The 19287-nt window shown below is 39.2% G+C and overlaps 1 protein-coding gene across 8 annotated transcripts in view; it reads right to left on the bottom strand.

Moving 5' to 3' along the window:
* Positions 1–19287, bottom strand: part of NPAS3 (neuronal PAS domain protein 3) — a 616938-nt gene that overhangs the window by 513601 nt on the left and 84050 nt on the right. For 4 of the 8 annotated variants that reach the window (XM_051621658.1, XM_051621651.1, XM_051621653.1 and 1 more), the window contains exon 2: positions 16123–16212. The exons of the other annotated variants lie outside the window; for them this stretch is intronic. Coding sequence is in view for 3 of the 4 variants with exons in the window: in XM_051621651.1 (XP_051477611.1) it covers positions 16123–16212 (90 nt within the window). In the remaining variant the exon portion in view is untranslated. The remainder of the gene's footprint in view (positions 1–16122; positions 16213–19287) is intronic. 8 annotated transcript variants of the gene reach the window in all.

Genomic DNA, 19287 nt, shown 5'->3' with positions numbered 1-19287 from the left:
TTAGCTCCCTGCTTCATTATATTTACCTGCTTTTCTCCAACAGACACTGTTTGCAGTGCCATCTGGAATGCATACTGTGGTCTCCCAGACATAAGCCTAAAGCCAGGCGAAACATCGTTCAAAGTGATGGGCACATTAAAACCAGTATCAGGCACTGATCTGCCTACCCAAGTGCTTCTGACAGCTCTACAGAGTGCTGGTGTGCCCACCATAACAAACAATGTACCCATCTTTCTAGGGCTGAAGGTTTAGGAATAGTGAACACAAACTGAGAGAGAGGAAGCTGTGGTGATAGCAATGAATAAATAAGAATACGGATTAGTGGTGGGGAGCATTTCAGTATTAAAACATAAGCACAAAGGGAAAAAAAAACCAGTAATTTCCTGTTTGAAGTTACTACTGCATTTGGCCTAAAATATAATTTTCTGTTCTTGATGTCATCTCGCTACCTTTATGCAATATGTAACACCCATGTGAACTCAAACTATGTCTTTCATTCTAATGCAGATGTAAAATTTTGCTTAAACACAATAAATGGCTGATATTTGCATACACTGGATTTGGTCCAAGCTGAATTTAGTGACCTGTCCATCAAAAATATCTACACAGAAGAGCCAGCAAAGCAAGTTTGTCTACAAAACTGCAAATATGGTATTCTGGTCTGTGACAATCAGCAGTAAGCACTTATTTGTGTATTTTGAGATTTACAAACCAGTCTTAGACAAGGACATGAAAAGAGTTAAAACAATATACACCTGTTACTCTAGGATAACCTATAATCCAATATTAAGTTTAACATACTTCACCAAATCACCTCTTATAATAAATAAACAGGAGGTGATCCAAGACAGCCAGCACAGCTTTACCAGGGGCAAATCCTGCCTGACCCACTTAGTTACTTTCTACAACAAAGTGACTACATCAGTCAACTAGGGAAAATAAGTGGATGTCATCTGTTTGGACTTCTGCAAGGCCTCTGACACAGTCCCCCACAACATTCTTCTCTCTAAATTGGAGACATATGGGTTTGATGGGTGGACTGTTCAGTGGATAAGAAACTGGCTGGATGGTTGCATGCAGAGGGTAGTGGTAAATGGCTCTAAGTCCAGATGGAAAACAGTGACAAATGGTGTCCTTCAGGGTTCAGTGCTGGGACCAGCATTGTTTAGTATCTTCATTAATTATATTGACAGTGGCATTCAGAGCACCCTCAGCTGATGACACCAAGCTGGGTGGTGCAGCTGATATGCCAGAGGAACAGGATGCCATCCAGAGGGACCTGGACAAGCCAGAGAAGTTGGCCCAGGTGAACCTCATGAGGTTCAACAAGGCCAAGTGCAGGGTCCTGCCCCTGGGCCAAGGTAACCCAAGTTATGAATACAGGCTGGGGGAGGTCACACTTGAGAGCAGCCCTGTGGAAAAGGACCTGGGGGTACTGGTGGATCAAAAGCTGGACATGAGCCACCAATGTGCAGCTGCAGCCCAGAAGGCCAACTCCATCCTGGGCTGCATCAAAAGAAGTGTGGCCAGCAGATGAAGAGAGGTGATTCTGCCCCTCTACTCTGCCCTGGTGAGACCTCACCTGGAATACTGAGTCCCGCTCTGGTGCCCCCAGTACAAGAAAGATGTGGATCTGTTAGAACACGTCCAGAAGAGGGCCACGAAAATTATTCAAGGGCTGGAGCACCTCTCTTATGAAGACAGGCTGAGGGAGTTGGGGTTGTTCAGCCTGAAGAAGAGAAGGCTCTGGGGGGACCCCATAGTGGCCTTTCAGTACCTGAAGGGGGCCTATAGGAAAGCTGGGAAGGGACTTTTTACAGGGGCTTGCAGTGAGAGGACAAGGGGTAACGGTTGTAAACTGAAAGAAGAGAGATTTAGGTTAGAGATCAGGCAGAAATTCTGTAGTGTATGGGTGGTGAGACACTTGAACAGGCTGCCCAGAGATGTTGTATGGACTCCATCCCTGGAGGTGTTCAAGAGCAGGTTGGATGGGGCTCTGAGCAGCCTGTCCTAGTGGGAGGTGTCCCTGCTTATGCAGGGGAGTTGGAACATGATGATCTTCAAGGTCCCTTCCAACTCCAAACATTCTGTGATTCTGTGACTTGCTGCTACACTCCAGTTCCTTGCAAACTTCCTAACAGCACATGCATAAAGAGTGCTCAAAGGCAGCCAGGAGTGACACCATGTGCATCAGGATCGTGTTGTTCTCCAGTAGCCTAGTGAAAGAAAACAAGAAACCTTCCATTTCCAACCATGATCATATTCCTGCCATGCCACCAAGACCTTGTACTTGGATGCTTGCAAGAATTGTATGACCAGTACTAACTATCCTTGAAAAAGCACGCGGGTGAGGAGGCTTCACAGTCCTGCAAAGTCAGAGAAGGACTCAACCTCCTTAAACTGTTGCTGAGGAAAAGGACACTTATCCTAATAAAAGCCAGTGCATTGAAGGGTCAGCCAATTCCCATATAAAAGCAATCTGAACATCTGTGAAACATTACATTTATCTCCCTCAAATTAAGGGAGAAGATCTATTCCTAATTTTCAACCTAAAACAGACAGTCTCTGGTGTAAACTAGGGGGAAGGATGAATAAATAGTCCATTGCTTGGACTATTTTTACTCATGAAGTAGGCATTGTTGCAGGAATGCACCAAAGTATCTAAGAAAGAGAAATGAAAAAAAAAAAATATTTGAGTTTACGATAGTCAAAAGTTAATGTAATTTTTTACATTCTAGAATGTATTTCATTCCATTTGGTGACAATGTCAATTAACAGACTTCAGTTTAACCTCCAAGAGACAACCTAGGCCTGAAGAGGTTAATTGCATCTCTTCTGACATCTCACAAAAGATTTGTTTTTAACTTGCAAGTACATTTAGGGAGGAGGTGGGGTAAAAATAAGCCACCATCAGCAATGGAAAGCCCTATCTAATGAAATTGTTTTAACCTGTTTAATAACAAATTTTGCCTGTTAAACAGTACCATACTCCCATAAGACACAAATCTACCAGCTGTGAACTTCACAGCCATTCAGTAGTACTCTTCTATGGATGATTATCCGATTCTATGCCTCTTCTAGCAATTTCAGTGCCACAGTAACCACTGATGCTGATGCATGCTCTGGATAGGTGCCTGATGCTCCCCAGGGTGATATGAATCAGAACTGCCATCTCTTGTCACGCTGGGTCCACCATGTAACATAACCATCATCAGTAATCAAGCAGCAATGCAGCGATTCTAAAAGCAGGCTGCTACCCCTGGAAGCAAGAAGGTCTCCAGCTATGATAACCACAAAATGCTCTCTTAGGCATAAGATCTAGGTGCTGTCCAAAGCATGCAGCAAAGTACTGTGCCTGAGTAGATTATGATCTCCAGGCCTTTCACTTCAATTTAATTTGAGAGATTCTTAAGGAGGTGAAAAGGGTCAGAATACTTTTGCAAAGTTTTTGTTTACACCATTTGATTTCAAAGCAAAGGAGCTCAATCATGGGATATAGTATGGATAGCACTGTCACAATTAATTAGGCAAATCACACCATCAGCAGGATTCTCTGAAGTCCTAAAATGTAGTATGTGAAGCAACTTAAAAGATTAGGTTTCTCACCCTTAATTCATGTCTGCAGTAAGAATACCTCAAATGACAAAAAACTTAATCAAATTATTAAAAATAGGATTGATTTTTAAATGCAGTACAGCTCTTGGGTCTCTTTACTCCAATGATTACTCATTAGAGTTGTGAAACAACTAACGTCCCTTCAAATTCTACAACAGAAGTCTTATTTTGTTGAGCTTCAAAATCAAGAGAAGTGAATCACTACAGTCAGATGAGGTCTGCATTAGGAGTATTTGGCCAATAGAGCAATCTTCGAACACCACTGTGGCAAAACACTAAGCATGTAATCAGCTATATCAGCAAAGATCTTTGGACTCATACAGGATAATCACCACTTACTAGCAAAAGAAGCAGTATCATTAAAAGAACAGTTTTGCAAGCAAAATAGTATCTGCTAAAGAGGTTTCTGCTGATGCAGCTTTGTCCAAGTGGGATACTACACCACTTAACTGCCTCCAATTGACCAAGCTATACCAAAATACACTATAGACTTAGCCTGTGTTCTGCTCACAATCTTAGCTCAGTACTTCACTCAAAATATTTTGATCATTTTCTCTCCCCACTGAATAACAAAAACTGTTCAATTCAACTTGCAAGTTATCAAAATATGAATATCCCTTTTTATTATAATATTCAGCTCATGGCAGAATTCTTGAGACATATAAAATATTGCTAGACAAAGCAACAGTACATGCTATACCAAAGCACAAATATGGTCAATACACTGATCAGTACCAGTCACTGATTATACAGGTGACAGCTTGCCTACCCTACAGCAGGGAGCATCTGCAACCCTGGGGTGCTTCCAGACAGCCCCAGGACTGACAGGCTGCCTGGACTGTCTATACGTGCATCACTGAGAATCACCAGTGGAGAGTACTCTTGGAACTGACAGATTTTCACTGGGGAAAGGAGGAATGCTCAACAGCCCCTCTCCCTCAGCCTTGTGAAGCAGCACGCACAGTAGCTTACATGAGGACAAGAAGAAGGGGACTGTGATAGTGTTCCCTCTGCTAACTTTGTGATGACCTCCCACATTAGGGGTGGCGAAGGTAATAATAACACGTAGTAAAGTCCACAGTAGTTGCGAGGCTTATGGACCTACTGCCCTAGGCATGTAAATGAGTCACCGGAATTTAGCAAGAGGGTGAAAAACTATATAGGACACTTCTACACAAGGAGAAAAATGATCAGTGGAAAGAAATTCAGCAGCCCAAGAACTTCGCAAAGATGTGTAAGGGCCCTGGCTGCGAGTCAGCTGTGGAGGAAGCACACTGCAGTGTCACAGCCAGCTATGGACAGCTACATGAAATTAATTCATTCAACTGCTGCTCCATTCCCCACAGTCCATTTAACTGATTTTTGTGCAGAGGTAGGGGAATTTCACCTTTTATATAGATGCAGCTGGAAAGACTTTACACACAAATTATTCCCAGTACACAACACATACTCCAAATAGCACAACCTGATTAAATGGTACATGATACAGCATCTTAAACTACTCTGCCTCACAGTCTGCAATCTCCAAGATGGCACAGACCCAACACCACCTATGAAACTGTAAGACAAAGTTCAATGCAACTACAACAGGCAAAAGTATCTACTTCTATGAGTCTCCTGTTGTTCAATAAGCAGAAAACTTCAAAGACTGTGTCTTTCCTTATTGTTGATCAGATTTTTTTCTTTGGTATTTATGAAAAATTTACTCCCTGTTTACCTGAAACAATGGGCAAATCCTAATTACATAATCTGTGGTTCATATGGTATTGGGGTGGTCTTTGTTGTTATTGGTGATTGTTTTTTGTTTGTTGGGTTTTTTTAAACAACACAGGATTGGTTTACATCCAAAAAGGATGTAAATTAAAAATTGTCACCTTCCTAATGCACTCAGGTAGAATTATGCTTTACATTTCCAATGTATTTTTGCCTACAATTATTATATTTTCTTTCTTTTCAAAAGTGTGTTTATGTATGTGCATATATGTACATACATATTTATTAACATGGAATTTCAAGACCCTAGATACCTGAAAATTGTTGTAAAAAAGAACATTAATTTTACAAAACTTAACGCAAGTCTTGTTCTCTGTATAGAAGTTTGAGGTGATGTACGTGATTTGCTAAAACTTTGCATGTTTTAACTGGAGAAGTATTTGTCTTTAAAGGGAAGGCAAATCAGCACACATACTTCTCATGATTACAGATATTGCTATCATAAAGGAATTCTAGCAGAAAGTCAACAGCTTTGTCGTAGATAAATCAGAAGCTTAGCGATATTTCTGCAACTGGATGTGAAATATTAGTTGTATCACTTTTGTATCATGAAGCCCTACAGCTAGGTGGGAGAATTATTAGATTGCTAAACAACTTGATTTAAGCTTTAAACTAAAGCAACGTACAGTGCTGCACAAGTCTGCTAAGTAGCAAACTTAAAGAAAAAAATTTTCACAGTACCATTTTGAGATTTGCACCAAGAAATCCTTTTGGATGGTGGAGGAAAAATGAGGAACAAGATGTTATCTGAAGCCTAATTTCTGCCAAACTCCAAACTTATTTTTCTGTAAACCATTATGCTTGATGACTTCATTACTTAGTCTTCTAGCAATCTGAAAAGCAAATTCAGTTGCAAATAAAATAATAATTTGAAAATTAAATTTAAAATAATTCATTTCGAAAGAAAACAAATACGACAGATTTTAGGGTTTCCAAAACCTACCTCTTTACTCTTCTTTTTGGATAAACATATTCTATAAATTTGCTAACCATCTGCAAATCATCTACTTTTGTTTCTAGAAACTGCATTTTACTTTTTTAGGGAAAAAAAAAATAATACGGAATTTACTAGTAGCCATCACTACAGACACATATTTTCAAGGGAGAATTGTCTTCTGTATTTCAACAGCATCACTATGCAAAACAAGCCTCACTTTACTTTAAAGAAAGGCTGCAGCCCTCTCATAGTAAAGAGAGTGGGCTCATGACTCACTGCCCCTGTTTGGTTGCAACTCATCAGTGCTGGCAGCCCTAATCTGCTCCCAGCCATTATGACCAGCAGCTCTGAAATATGGATTAGGTCTAACCCAAGTACTCCGAGCAGGGAAAGAACTCCTTGAGCCCTTTATTCCCTACAGAGTACCCGTGCAAGAGAATAAATCAGTGATGTGAAAGAAAACGTAAAATCCTTCCCAGTAAAATTTGCAGATGACACAGAAGATAATAAAATGGTAAATAGTAGGGAGTTGTCAGTTCCACAGATTGCATGGCCGTCTAGGCTCACCTGAATAAAATGTGTTTTAACACGGCTGAGCACAAAGCTGTCTATTCACTAAGTAAGAGCAGAGATTCCAAACAAAGACAATATAACAACCTAGGAAGAGGCATATAGATGATGGTGGATAACCAAATTAATATTAGCCTTCAGTGCAATACCCTGGCTAGAGCAGCCAAAAAAATCCTTTGATGTACAAGGAAGTAAACATATAGTAACAACAGGAAAGGATTATAAAAATCACTACTGAGGTTTAGACAGAGAATCTTTCTGTTTCAAATAGTACGTAACAATGGGGTTCTAGTTTGTATCTGTGATCCTTGAGCACGACCACAGGAACAACTAATGGACTATACTAGCATTCAACTAGAAAAACTTCATCAGACAGCTACAAGAAGCATTCAGATTCTGAAAAACTTGCCATGCTAAGGATGACAAAGCTGTCTCAAAGAGGAGTATAAATGATCACTGGGTTACTGTCTACAAATACCTAAATTGGGATGGGGCAAGAAATGAGGAATATCATTAATATTACAGGAGGACTTCAGCTTCTTAATGCTGGATTTTGGTACACTTCTGCTACATAAAAGCTAGAAAACTTCAGACTAAAAATTAAATAACAATATTTTAACAGTAAGTAAAGTTCATCTAACAAAAGGCATGATTTTCTTTCACCTGCAGTTCTTATAATCAGCATTTTCCTTCTAAAAAGAACCAGAAGTTGCAAGACGTTTCCTCTTTTATTGTTCTTTTAAATCAAAAGATGGCAAAGATGGAACTCTACATTTCAGAAGCACACCTACGACATTACTGCAACCCATTGCTAAGCCAAATGAATTTGTTATCTTGCTCACTGCTTCCCCGAGTAATATTTTCAATATACTTGGCATTAATGCTTCCATAATTATTCAGCAGCAAGTTACTGAAAGAGCATGGCAAAGTGAAACCTTGCTGAATACAATGAGTAGCTCAGACACAGATAAATTAAATTGATCTCTCCATTTTGACAAGCAGTAATATGACTTGGAGAAAAAAAATAAACCCCAAAACACACCCCAAAACAAACAACAAAAGCATTAAAAGAATCCTTCAGATCTGAAATGAAGATTAAATGCAAAAACAATTTATGTAGAATATCAAACAACCTTTCTTAAGAGAGAATTAGCAGATTGTAAATAATATGCTATTAAAAGGATGTGGTTAAGGGACCTGAAGATCCATCCAGTTTAACATGGATTGCTTGCAGGACAGCAAAAGCTAATTACCTAATTGGTCAATTGACCAATAGCAAACTCACTTCAGGATTTAAGACTGAATAGATATAATTAGATACTGCAAAGCTTAAGTGAATATTCAAAATTTGTACTAAACTATAAACTGAATAGGATTTTACAAACCTAAACATTGCCACTTATTATTCAGCACAGGAAGATTTTCAAGTAACATGTATACATTGACCTATTTCCTATTATGGCTATATTTCATTAATCTGAAAGAAAAATTGTAAAGACAGTGTAGCACCTAACTGTGCAGTAAATATATGACAAAATTTCGGTTATTGAAAAAGTGTCTATTTCAAGTGCTCTTCTCTCAAAACGCTCCAATCAGCCAAGGATTAGATGTTCAACTTAATGCTAGTCAGTGATCATTAATCATTTTAAAGTGGCACAGCTAATCTCATTTCTTACCCAGAGAAAGCCCACTCTCATATCTTACATGTAAGGAGATGGTGGCTCATTTTTTGATATGTTTCACCCTTGGTTAAAGACCAAAAAGACACCTAGAACAGATCAGCACAAAGAAGCTACAGATATGCTCAAGGCTACACAAAGGTGAGAGCAGACATAGGCAGCTGTAGCAGGAATAAAGTTTTGCCAGGCAGCCTCACACTGAGGCTGTAACACTCAGGTGATTTATATTAAAAGGCCTGTTACATGAGTTAGCAAGGCTTCTCCACCATTTGCTGTCAGAGAATGAATTAGGTTACTAGCTTTCAATATTTTCTAAGAAGAGGTCAAATTTATGCAGACAAGGTGCATAGAATCTTCTTCAAATACACCCATTAAATTCACATTGTGAAGAAAAAAAAATCAAGATGTGAAGTGAGGGAACATCACCATGAAGAAAGAATTACTGTGCAAGAAGATGGGGGCCCATCCTCCTGTTGTGCTAGAGTAGACCAAAATAACAGCCTCTTCAGTATGTTCTCTTAGGTTAACCACTAAACATGGGATACTTAAATCATTGTTGGAAAAAAAGTTCATGTACCCTATAGCACTGATTTGACTGACAGCCCTGTTTGTCCCTACATGTTATGTGTTTTTCCTCCTGCACCTGAAATAATTGCTTTAGACTACTGTATCTTTTCCTCAGCTGTACTATATGAGATGAGTCAGGATATACAAACAAAAAGTCTGAGAAGTCTTACATCTTTCTAAGCAAATTTGTGTGCAACACTGCAACTAAGAAACAAAACGATGGAAAAACATAATGACCTCTCAGCCTTTATCAATTTCTCTATGTTGCTTAAACAGGTACACCCAGCTGCAGAGGCACCAGCAGCAGGTTTTAACCCACTTTTGAAGTTGTGAGTCTCCATTTGAAACTGTTTGCTCCTCCTCTGCAAGTCTTTTACTGCTTTGTCCACATTACAGTGTTAACAAGCACTGCAGACTGCTTCAACTAACCTGAGAAATACTTCATCTTCCCATGCTCTCTATCTGGTTGAATTCCTTCATGAGAAACCCTGGGAGAGCTATCTGGCTCATTAAAAAGGTTTATATTTTCATGTTGTCTACCAGGGCCATGAGATTTCTCAGGCATACAAAGCAATCTGCCTTTGTTTTATCCGTTTGATAAATAAACAAATCTTAATTTAAACCTTAGAGGCTTATAGGAATGGTTTAGCCTTGTGCCTCCTTTTCTCAGTGTTACAAATATTTATGGTTTTGAGTCAACATATAGAAAGTCTGCAGGGAGCTTATTTTGGTCTGCTAGGTTTGAGTCTTTTGAGCATTTACAGGCTAAGCATGAGCCCCTGCTGGACCTGTTTGTGAGCAGAAGGGACAGCAAAAATGCCACCCTAAGACCTTGAGGGCAGACTTTGGCCTGTTTAGGGGCCTGATTGACAGAGTCCCTTGGGAGACAGTCCTAAAAGGCAAAGGGGTCTAGGAAGACTGGACATTCTTCAAAAAGAAAATCTTAAAGGTGCAGGAGCAGGTCATCCCCAAGTGCCAAGCCAAGCTGTTGGGGAAGATCAGCCTGGCTGAATACAGAGCTTCAGCTGGAACTCAGGAAAAAAACCCGAGAAATTATGATCTTTGGAAGAACGGGCAGGCTGCTAAGGAGGACTAGAAAGATGTGAGGTTACACAGGAAGAAAATTAGAAGAGGCAAAGCCCTGCTAGAACTTAATCTGGCTACTGCCATAAAAGACAATAAATATGTTTTTCTAAATACATTAGCAACAAAAGGAAGGGAAATGAGAATGTCTATCCTTTATTGTATGCAGTGGGAAACATACTGACAAAGGACAAGGAAAAGGCTGAGGTACTTAATGCCTTTTTAACCTCAGTCTTTCATAGTAAAATCAGTTGTTTTCAGGGTACCCAGTCCCCAGAGCTGGAAGACAGGGATGGGGAGAAGAATGAAGGCCCTATAATTAGGGGAAATGGTCAGTGACCTGCTATATCACTTGGACACACAGAAGTCTAGGGCACTGGATGGGATTCCCTGAAGGGTACTGAAGAAGCTGGCAGAAGTTCCAATTGGTCTCTTCTCCCAAGCAACAAGTGATAGAACAAGAGGAAATAGCCTCAGGTTGCACCAGGGGAGGTTTAGATTGGGTATTAGAAAAAAATTCCTCACCAAGCCATCTTCCATCATTTATCAGCAGTACTGCCTACTTAGGGAGGTCTCAGTTGACTGGAGATTAGCAAATATGACACCCATCTATAAGAAGGGCTGGAAGGACAATTGGCAAACTACAGGCCTGTGAGCCTGACCTCAGTGCTGGAGAAGGTTATAGAGCAGATCATCTTGAATGCCACACATGGTGCAACCAGCTGATCAGGCCCAGTCAGCCTGGGTTTTTGAAAGGCAGACGCTGCTTGACTAACCTGATCTCCTTCTATAATAAGGTGGCCTGCTTAGTGGATGAGGGAAAAGAAGGCTGTGGATGTTGTCTACCCAGACTTAAGTTAAGCCTTTGACAATGTTTCCCTCAGCACTCTCCTAGAGAATCTGGTTGCTCATGGCTTGGGTGGAGGTACACCCAAGAGCTGTGGTGAATGGACTTAAATTCAGGTTGCAGCTGGTCACAAGTGGTGTTCCCCAGGGCTCAGTACTGGGGCCAGTTCTGTTTAATATCTTTATCAAATATCTTGACTAGGGAATCAATTGCACCCTCAGTAAGTTTGCAGATTACATCAAGTTGGGCCCAAGTGTTGATCAGCTTGAGGGCAGGAAGGCTCCACAGAGGGATCAGGACAGGCTGGATAGACAGGTCAATGCCAACTGTACGAGGTTTAATAGGCCAAGTGTTGGGTCCACACAATACTCCAGATTTGGAGAAGAGTGGCTGGAAAGCTGCCCAGTGGAAAAGGACCTGGGGGTGTTGCTTGACAACTGGCTGAAGATGAGCCAGCAGTGTGTCCAGGTGGCCAAGAAAGCCAACAGCATTGTAGTCTGCATTGGAAACAGTGTGGCCAGCAGGATTAGGGAAGTGATTGTCCCCCTGTACTCTGCACTGGTGACACTCCTCCCCAAATACTGTGTTCAGTTTTGGGCTTCTCACTACATGAAAGACATTGAGAGGCTGGAACATGTCCAAGAAATTACAATGAAGCTGATGAAGGGTTAACAGCACAAGTCTTAAGTGGAGCGGATAAGAGAACTGGGGGTCTTACAAGGAGCAGCTGAGGGAACTGGGGCTGTTTAGTCTGAACAAGAGAAGGTTGAGGGGAGACCTCATCGCCCTCTACAACTACCTGAAAGGATGTTGTAAAGGGGTAGGCACTGGGCTCTTCCACAACCAACTAGTGATAGAACAAAAGGGAATGGCCTCAAGCTGTATGAGGGGAGGTTTAGACTAGACATTGGGAAGAACTTTTTCACTGGAAGGATTGTCAGACACTGGAACATGCTGCCCAGGGAGGTGATTGAGTCATCACCCCTGGATGTGTTTAAAGTCATGTAGATGTGGGTCTTGGCAATATGGCTTAGTGCTGGATTTGGTAGAGTACAGTTAATGGTTGGACTCAATGCTCTCAAAGGTCTCTTCCAACCTAAGTGAAACTTTGATTGTTTATTTCATCCTCTTGATTTCAGAAGAAATACTTTACTGTACAATTCTTCCCTATTCTCTACACTCTTGAAGAAAGACATTATATTTTAATTCTCCTTAATACGGATGGGAAGAAAAGGAAGAGATGATTCTTCCACCTTTCCTTAGCAGACAGTACACAACAGCCACCAAACTAGAGAATATGCCCTCACAACCTAGGGGATACTCTGAAGGGCTACTTCACAAATGGGTTAACTTCCAGGCTGAGAACACAAAAAGCCTGAGATACCCTCTGCTTGTACAAAACAGAGGCTCTCTGCAGACAAGCAAACCCCGCCCCCCCCCCAACTGTTCTTGATGGACTATTACTCCTTGCAATTTAGCAACAAATAAAATGGGAGCCTGGGCAGTGAGCTGTTCTCCTTTTGGCTACCTCTGGAGATGATCTACTTGGGCTTTGTTCAGTGTTCGGCACTCCACAAAGGTGTGCAAGAATGCAAACCACAGGGGTCTGGCAGGCAGAAGAAAGGATTTTAAACCTGGGCAAGAGGGAAAAAACTTGGCAGTTGGGTTATAGTGAAGTAGCTAGAACTGAACAAGAAATATTTCTTTATGTTGTCAATTTTATTTGACATCACAAAAGAAGAGCCTGGACATTCCTGGATATAGCTGTGGGGATTGAAAAAGAAACAAGGAAATATTCAGGAGTTGATGGACAGCTGTATTCCAGGCCAGCAACTGAAAGGCCTCTGATTTTACCTCCATAGCTCAAGACATGCCACCCATTTAAAAAAAACATAATGGTAAAATCTTTTAAGAATGGTTTGTGTTTTAAGCCTCTGCTGCTAGAGAACACAAATAATTTGGGATTATTTTAAAGCTTACTTTACAGCTTTTTTAATAGCATACTTACATGCTCAGCCACTTAAAACAACGCAATCCCATGGCAACCAAGACAGTGGACAATAGGGGTGAAGGGGATGTGGGTGGGAAGTGTAGAACCAAACTGCCAGTTTTTCCCAATAGCTTTTGAAATTTTGTGTCCCATTCTGTTTCGAGAAGGGTATCTAGTGACAGCTTTGAGACACAATTGAAGAGGATCCTAAACAGCCTAGAGGGATCTGTATTAAATATTTACTATTTTCTCAAATATAGATATATTAGCTAATGTAATAATTAGTCCAGGTCCTCGTGAACTTGTGGTGCAAAAAGCTTTTGCATTTTTTCATACTAAGTACTAGAATGTATTTACTAATTTACACCTTTCAGAATTCTTACAAGCTGTTATATATAGTATGTACTACCACTAAGATTTGACTAAAAAGGTAACATCTCCAAATGTTTTCTGATAAGTGTTTTTGGAGTAGGAAGTAATGGTATGATTGTCAGATTTTTACAGAAAGGATCAGAATACCTTGATTTCAACTCCTAAGAAGCTTTACACAAAATACCTTTAGTATGTACATAGTTAAGCATAAATTCAGAGTAGGCTCTGCATAACAGTACTTTTTCTTTTAAAACGTGTTGGATAAAAAACAGGCAAGCTCCTAAATCCATTATTTTGTGTTCTGCCCTACTCTGTATGGCCACTCCTTAAAATTCCTTTAACTCTCAGAATAAGTATTTCACTGTTTTGTGTCCAGACCAGAAATTATCCTACAGGAAACAGGAGGGTCACACAGCCCTTTCTGTTGACCACCAGCAGCCTTTTTACATCCGTTTTCCCTTCTCCCATCTGATTAAAGATGGAACCTGCATCAAGAGATGCACACGAACATCTAGTACCAAATGCTCATATGTTCTCTAGCACTAAAGTATAAGCTTTAAAAGTATCATGAAAATAGCTTGATTTTTTTTTGGTCTTGATTAGTGAGAAGTTTTCAGTAACTTCTTGTTGTATCACTGGAAATCAATTACTGTTGGGGAAAAAAGTACCAAAACATCCATTGGGAAAAAGGCAGAAAGAATGTCTCAGAGAACTCAAATAGTGTGGAAGAAGTACCAAGAGAAAACATCACTAAACAAAAAACACTGTATTTTCTGTAGAAAGACCTAGATGTTAACTTTCAAAAATAATCCATGCCTTTTAGAAGTCAGGTGAACTGGGCTACAATATGTCAAAATTCACATTTCAGGTATGACAAAGCAGATGTCAAAACTGACACTTTTCATCACCAGTCTGATTTCTGAATTTTGCCTTTTTTGAGAAGCTATTTCATCAATGTCTATTTGCAATTGTATACCTACTTGAAGTGAATATTTACTAGCTCATTTTGTGGTCAGTACAGCTAGCCAGATTTAACTATATTGACTATAAATTCTATCTGATTTAAAGAACTAAGATATAATCAAGTATTTGCAGTGTTCAGAGTGAAACCATTGCTGCATTGAACACTCATGACAAACTGTGCCAAGATTTCTTATTTCCACAAAGTTTCCAAATCTTGAAGTTGTTCTAAAAACTGATATAAATAGTGCACAACAAATCTGCTTCATACATTTAAACAAATGAATACATATTTATGCTTACTGAAGTTGCAAGAAAAGCAAAAACCACTACAGTTAAGTTCTACAGTGACATTTAAAACCATCTAGATCTAGACTGCTTCAGCGACCCTGGACACTGCCATTATTTGCAGAGAAAGAAGGAAAACTATGTAAAATTTTAAAAGTCAATGTAAAGTCATGAATAAATCATATGTCACACCAAAAGTAGCCATTCACAGAAAAGCCAAGCAGATTCTCATTTTGGCTCACCAAGTTACATTGATGCTCCAATTATATTGATAAATCTAGATTTCTCCTTTCATATCTGTAAGCCAAAATTATGGACTTCATTTACATGGAAGTTAACAGCATTTACTGAAGTGGTTGTACCTATTACTAAGAGAAAAGATTAAGGAAACAAACAGCAATTCCTGTAACAAAAAGAGGGGAGGGGATGAGACAATATGACCTAAAAAAATCCATAATGAGTACAACTGCCTTGTCACAGAAACATTTTGTTGCAATGCAGAGTACAATTGATTTTCAGAAGTTCATTGGAAAATGAAATGCGTTATACACAAAATGATAATGATAATACTGGGATACAAAACAAGAATATAGTTGGGAGTCTGAAAAGTAAACACTAAGTGACAGAAAACAGTTTCAAAATCCAGCAAGATAACAGAAAATTTGTAATGCATTTCCAATATATTATAACAAAATCACTTACAAAATATGAGTCAAATCTAAACTTTTCAATTCCATGTAGAAATATTTTACTAAATCCTCACTACAGTAAAATAGAAACTTCATTTATTTCAAAAGTAGCAGAAGTCAAGCACATTGCATTTGCCTGCCCAAAGCAACAGCACTTTTGTCAAAAGCACCAGTAACAACATTAAGTTACACACAAAAGCTGGCTCTGGTAGGGCAATGGACAAAGGCAAATAACTGCAAAGCAAGAGGACTCAACTTCAATTTAACTGTCCTGTAAGGTACATACTAATTAGCTACAAAGCTATGAAATCCTAGCTAGCATGTTAAGTCTGCTACATGACAGTATAATTTGACTTCTTAAAGGATTATGCAAATTACAACTCATCATTCCATTACATGACTGAAAAAAAGTGACAGCTAATTTATACATAACACACCTTTCAAATCCCTAAGATGTGAAGCACCTGTGCAACACATTTTGCCTAGATTTTCTAGTGTATACATTTTTGTTTATTGCACTGTACAAAATCATATCTAAGAAATTTAGTAAAATCACAGGGGGGTTTATTTGCTTTTTAGCTTTTAGAGCACAATCCCAAAGAATTAAACAACATATTTCTGTCCCTGCTGTAGAGGTTTTGCACGCAAGCAGAAGGGTAGAGTTCTAACACAAGTGTAATTTCTGTATAGCGGGACAGCACGAGCACTAAATGCACTGGCTAGAGGCAAGACTCACACAGATTTCAACATACTTCTGGTAGGTAGATTCACAGTAGATTCCGTCATATCGGTAGATTTTCCTACATTCTGATTGGTTGGGCAGAGGATGCTGGACAGTTATTCTGTAGAGGCATCAAAAACAGATAGACATGACCAGAGGTTCTCTACAGGTAACTGCAATGCAGGACAAATCACTATGTTGAATTCTTTTTTTATTTTTTATTTTTAATTAAAAACCTTTCTGATCTCTAAATCAACTGCCTTATGCACAAAACATCCAGAGTTTCCACTTTTCAAAATTTGCACTGAGAGTAAACTAAACTTTCATTCTCCACAAGAATGGTATTTTTTTTACCATCAAATGAAAGTGGAAGAGGTAAAGAGTTCTATGAACTGAATTGATATTTTACATAGTTTGTGTACATATAATAGTGCTTATAAAATTGATTATGTATTGTTAATCATTGCAATCCTTCCTCAGGCAGAATATTCATTTATATCGGCTGGGAGTTTGTCCAGACAAAGACCAAATAACCCTCCAATTTAAATTGTCAACAGCAATTCTCACATTTGCACAGAATGAGGATGTTGTGGCATTATAAGGACTGTGATTGAAGGTGCTCAGCACCGTCTGAATAATGCCATATGTTCTCGGATCGACTGAAAGAAAATGAAAATGATTGGCAGCAATCAGGAGGTGCACAGCATCTTGTAAAATCAGCCCCTAAAAGATTTGTCAATCATTCTATTATTCATCCCTCCCCAACTCCCTGTTAGCAGAAAATATAATTTGGCTATAAAAATTCAATGTTGCTTTTAAAATATACTTGGGAATTGCACACAAAACAGTACCCACCAATTTTCTTTCATTCTGTTTGTTTTTTTTTTAATTCTCCTCTGGAATAAAAACACATTTTAGATGCTTTTGTATCTTCCACAAAATTAATACCTTTTTCAATTTTAATGTAATGGTAGTTCACTAGAGGAAGCAGACGTTATTTGAGAAATGTTATGCATTTTTCAGATGTAGAATTTTAGACTGTGAATTTTTAAAATACAAATATTCTTGTCAACATAGAATTATTTTTCATTATTACTATTCTTTTTACACTATGATGTCTATAAAGCTCTAAGTTAGTCTTGTTTTTTTAAAATCACATATTTGTTTCAAGAGCAATTTGAGACTGGAGGTTTTAAGAAAAAAATTATCATCATTATCCAGCAACAAGCTTTACAAGAAAATTGAAAGTTACATACTGTGGAAACTGAGGGCCTTCCTCAATAAAACTGCAACTACTCAGAGTGACAAGCACACACCATTCCATATCTTAACAGCCCTGGTCCTTTGCTCATTTAAATAGGAAACCTGGTCTGAGCATTCCTCAGCACCATTTTTGGCCTATGGGAACCTGCATGCAAGAGGGAGGAAATGGCTACGCGATGAAGGCAGGACCAAACACCTTCAAATCCCGAGATATTCCTGCATTCACCAATAAAGGCATCACCAGGGAGACTTATTTATTGCGATACCCAGGGCCTTTAAATGAGACACCTAAGCACTGCACATGGCATATGAGAAAAACTAAGTATCTTAAAATGGGATTTGTAAGACAAGTGCAATCTGCACAGAACCATGCAAGCTAGTAAAAGAGAAATCCAGAAGAACAGAGTTTATTCTGTGTTGTTTGTGCCTGAAAGACACAAACACTTCACTTTGGGTCACCCAGAAATGCCTACATCACAAGTGAATTCAAGCCTCAAAATCTTCACTGCAACATCACATAGGCTGACCTATCCTCCTACTATAACTCCCCTTTCCCCCAACTTCTTTTTTAAATAAGACTAGAAGAGCTACCTGTTTTTACAAGGCTTTAACACAGACACAGGAGAACTAGGTTCTCCCTGCCTTTTAGCCAGACGAGGTTCAAATGTACATCCCCCAGAGATTATCACAGACTCCCTGGTAACAACTATTCTAAAGCAAGGGGCATGTTAACTCCCCCTGCTAAAACAACAGCACTATTCAAAATTAATTAAAGAAAATCTAAAAAATCAGGATCCATTGGATGAAAGAAAGGGAGCCAGTGAGAGCATGTTGTATTAAGTCATTCAAGAATGCAGAAGCAGTTCTTGCTAAAACTATCAGAATTCTTCCCAGATGAGAACCTTCATCACATGACTTCAGAATTATGCTTTCTTGAACCAGGTCTCTGGACAAATGAGCCTTGAATAGTAATTACTTGAGAAGTTAAAGAAGTGGAGTAGAATACGGCTCATGCCAGAAAGCCTTTATTTTTAAGTAGTTATAGAACTCTTCCAGGAAGATGTGGGTTTGGACACCTTTGTGATGAAATGGGTCCTAAACACTGCATCAACCTAGTGTAGAATACCAGTCAGCTAGCTTCTGTTTGTTTGTTTAGTTTTTATGATAAGGGCAGTCTTCACTCTTTCCTCAAATGGACAGACAAACAGAAACACAGGGGGTTCCACCAGAAAACACTTTTTTTTACTGCAATGTCATTGGAGCACTGGCACAAGTTGCCCAGAGAGGTTGTGGAGTCTCTGCCCATCGATATTATCAACATCTGCCTGGACATGGTCTTGGGTAATCTGGTCCAGGTACCACTGCTTCTTCAAACCAGAGAGACTGGACAAGACATCCTTTTCAAGCTCAACCATTCCATACTTCCTACCTAGATCAGAGTTTTGGACTGTGAATCAATGACAATCTTACTTTACATTTAGCCAGAATTAGGTGCCACGACTAAAGATGGGGAAGACATTAGAAAATGGAACGTTATATTTTTTGGAGGGTGGGGAGCATGGAGGAGTGGGCTGATTCTTGTTGTGTTTTGTTTTAAAACTGAACAATATATGAGGCTCTATACACAAAATACCAGCTGCTGTGGATCCCACTCTGAAGGAAACAAGTCTCCCTTTGCACATGTATAGGGCTAGATACCCCTTCAGGAGCCAAGATCCTATAATCTTTTTTGGACCCAACCCTTAGACAATGCTTGCTAACAATTTTGTTTAAGGAGTTATTTTATTCTACTCCATTCCTCCTCAACAGAAATAACAATTAAAAAAAAAACAAAAAAAAAACAAAAAAACCACATATCCCAAAAACACTGAGCCAAAAAAGACATCAATATAAATATCTTAAAATCCAACTGACTTCACTGAGATTGCATAGG

The sequence above is a fragment of the Apus apus genome, chromosome 5, assembly GCF_020740795.1.
Source record: "Apus apus isolate bApuApu2 chromosome 5, bApuApu2.pri.cur, whole genome shotgun sequence".
Lineage (NCBI taxonomy): Eukaryota > Metazoa > Chordata > Aves > Apodiformes > Apodidae > Apus > Apus apus.
This window is presented reverse-complemented; position numbering and strand designations above follow the sequence as displayed.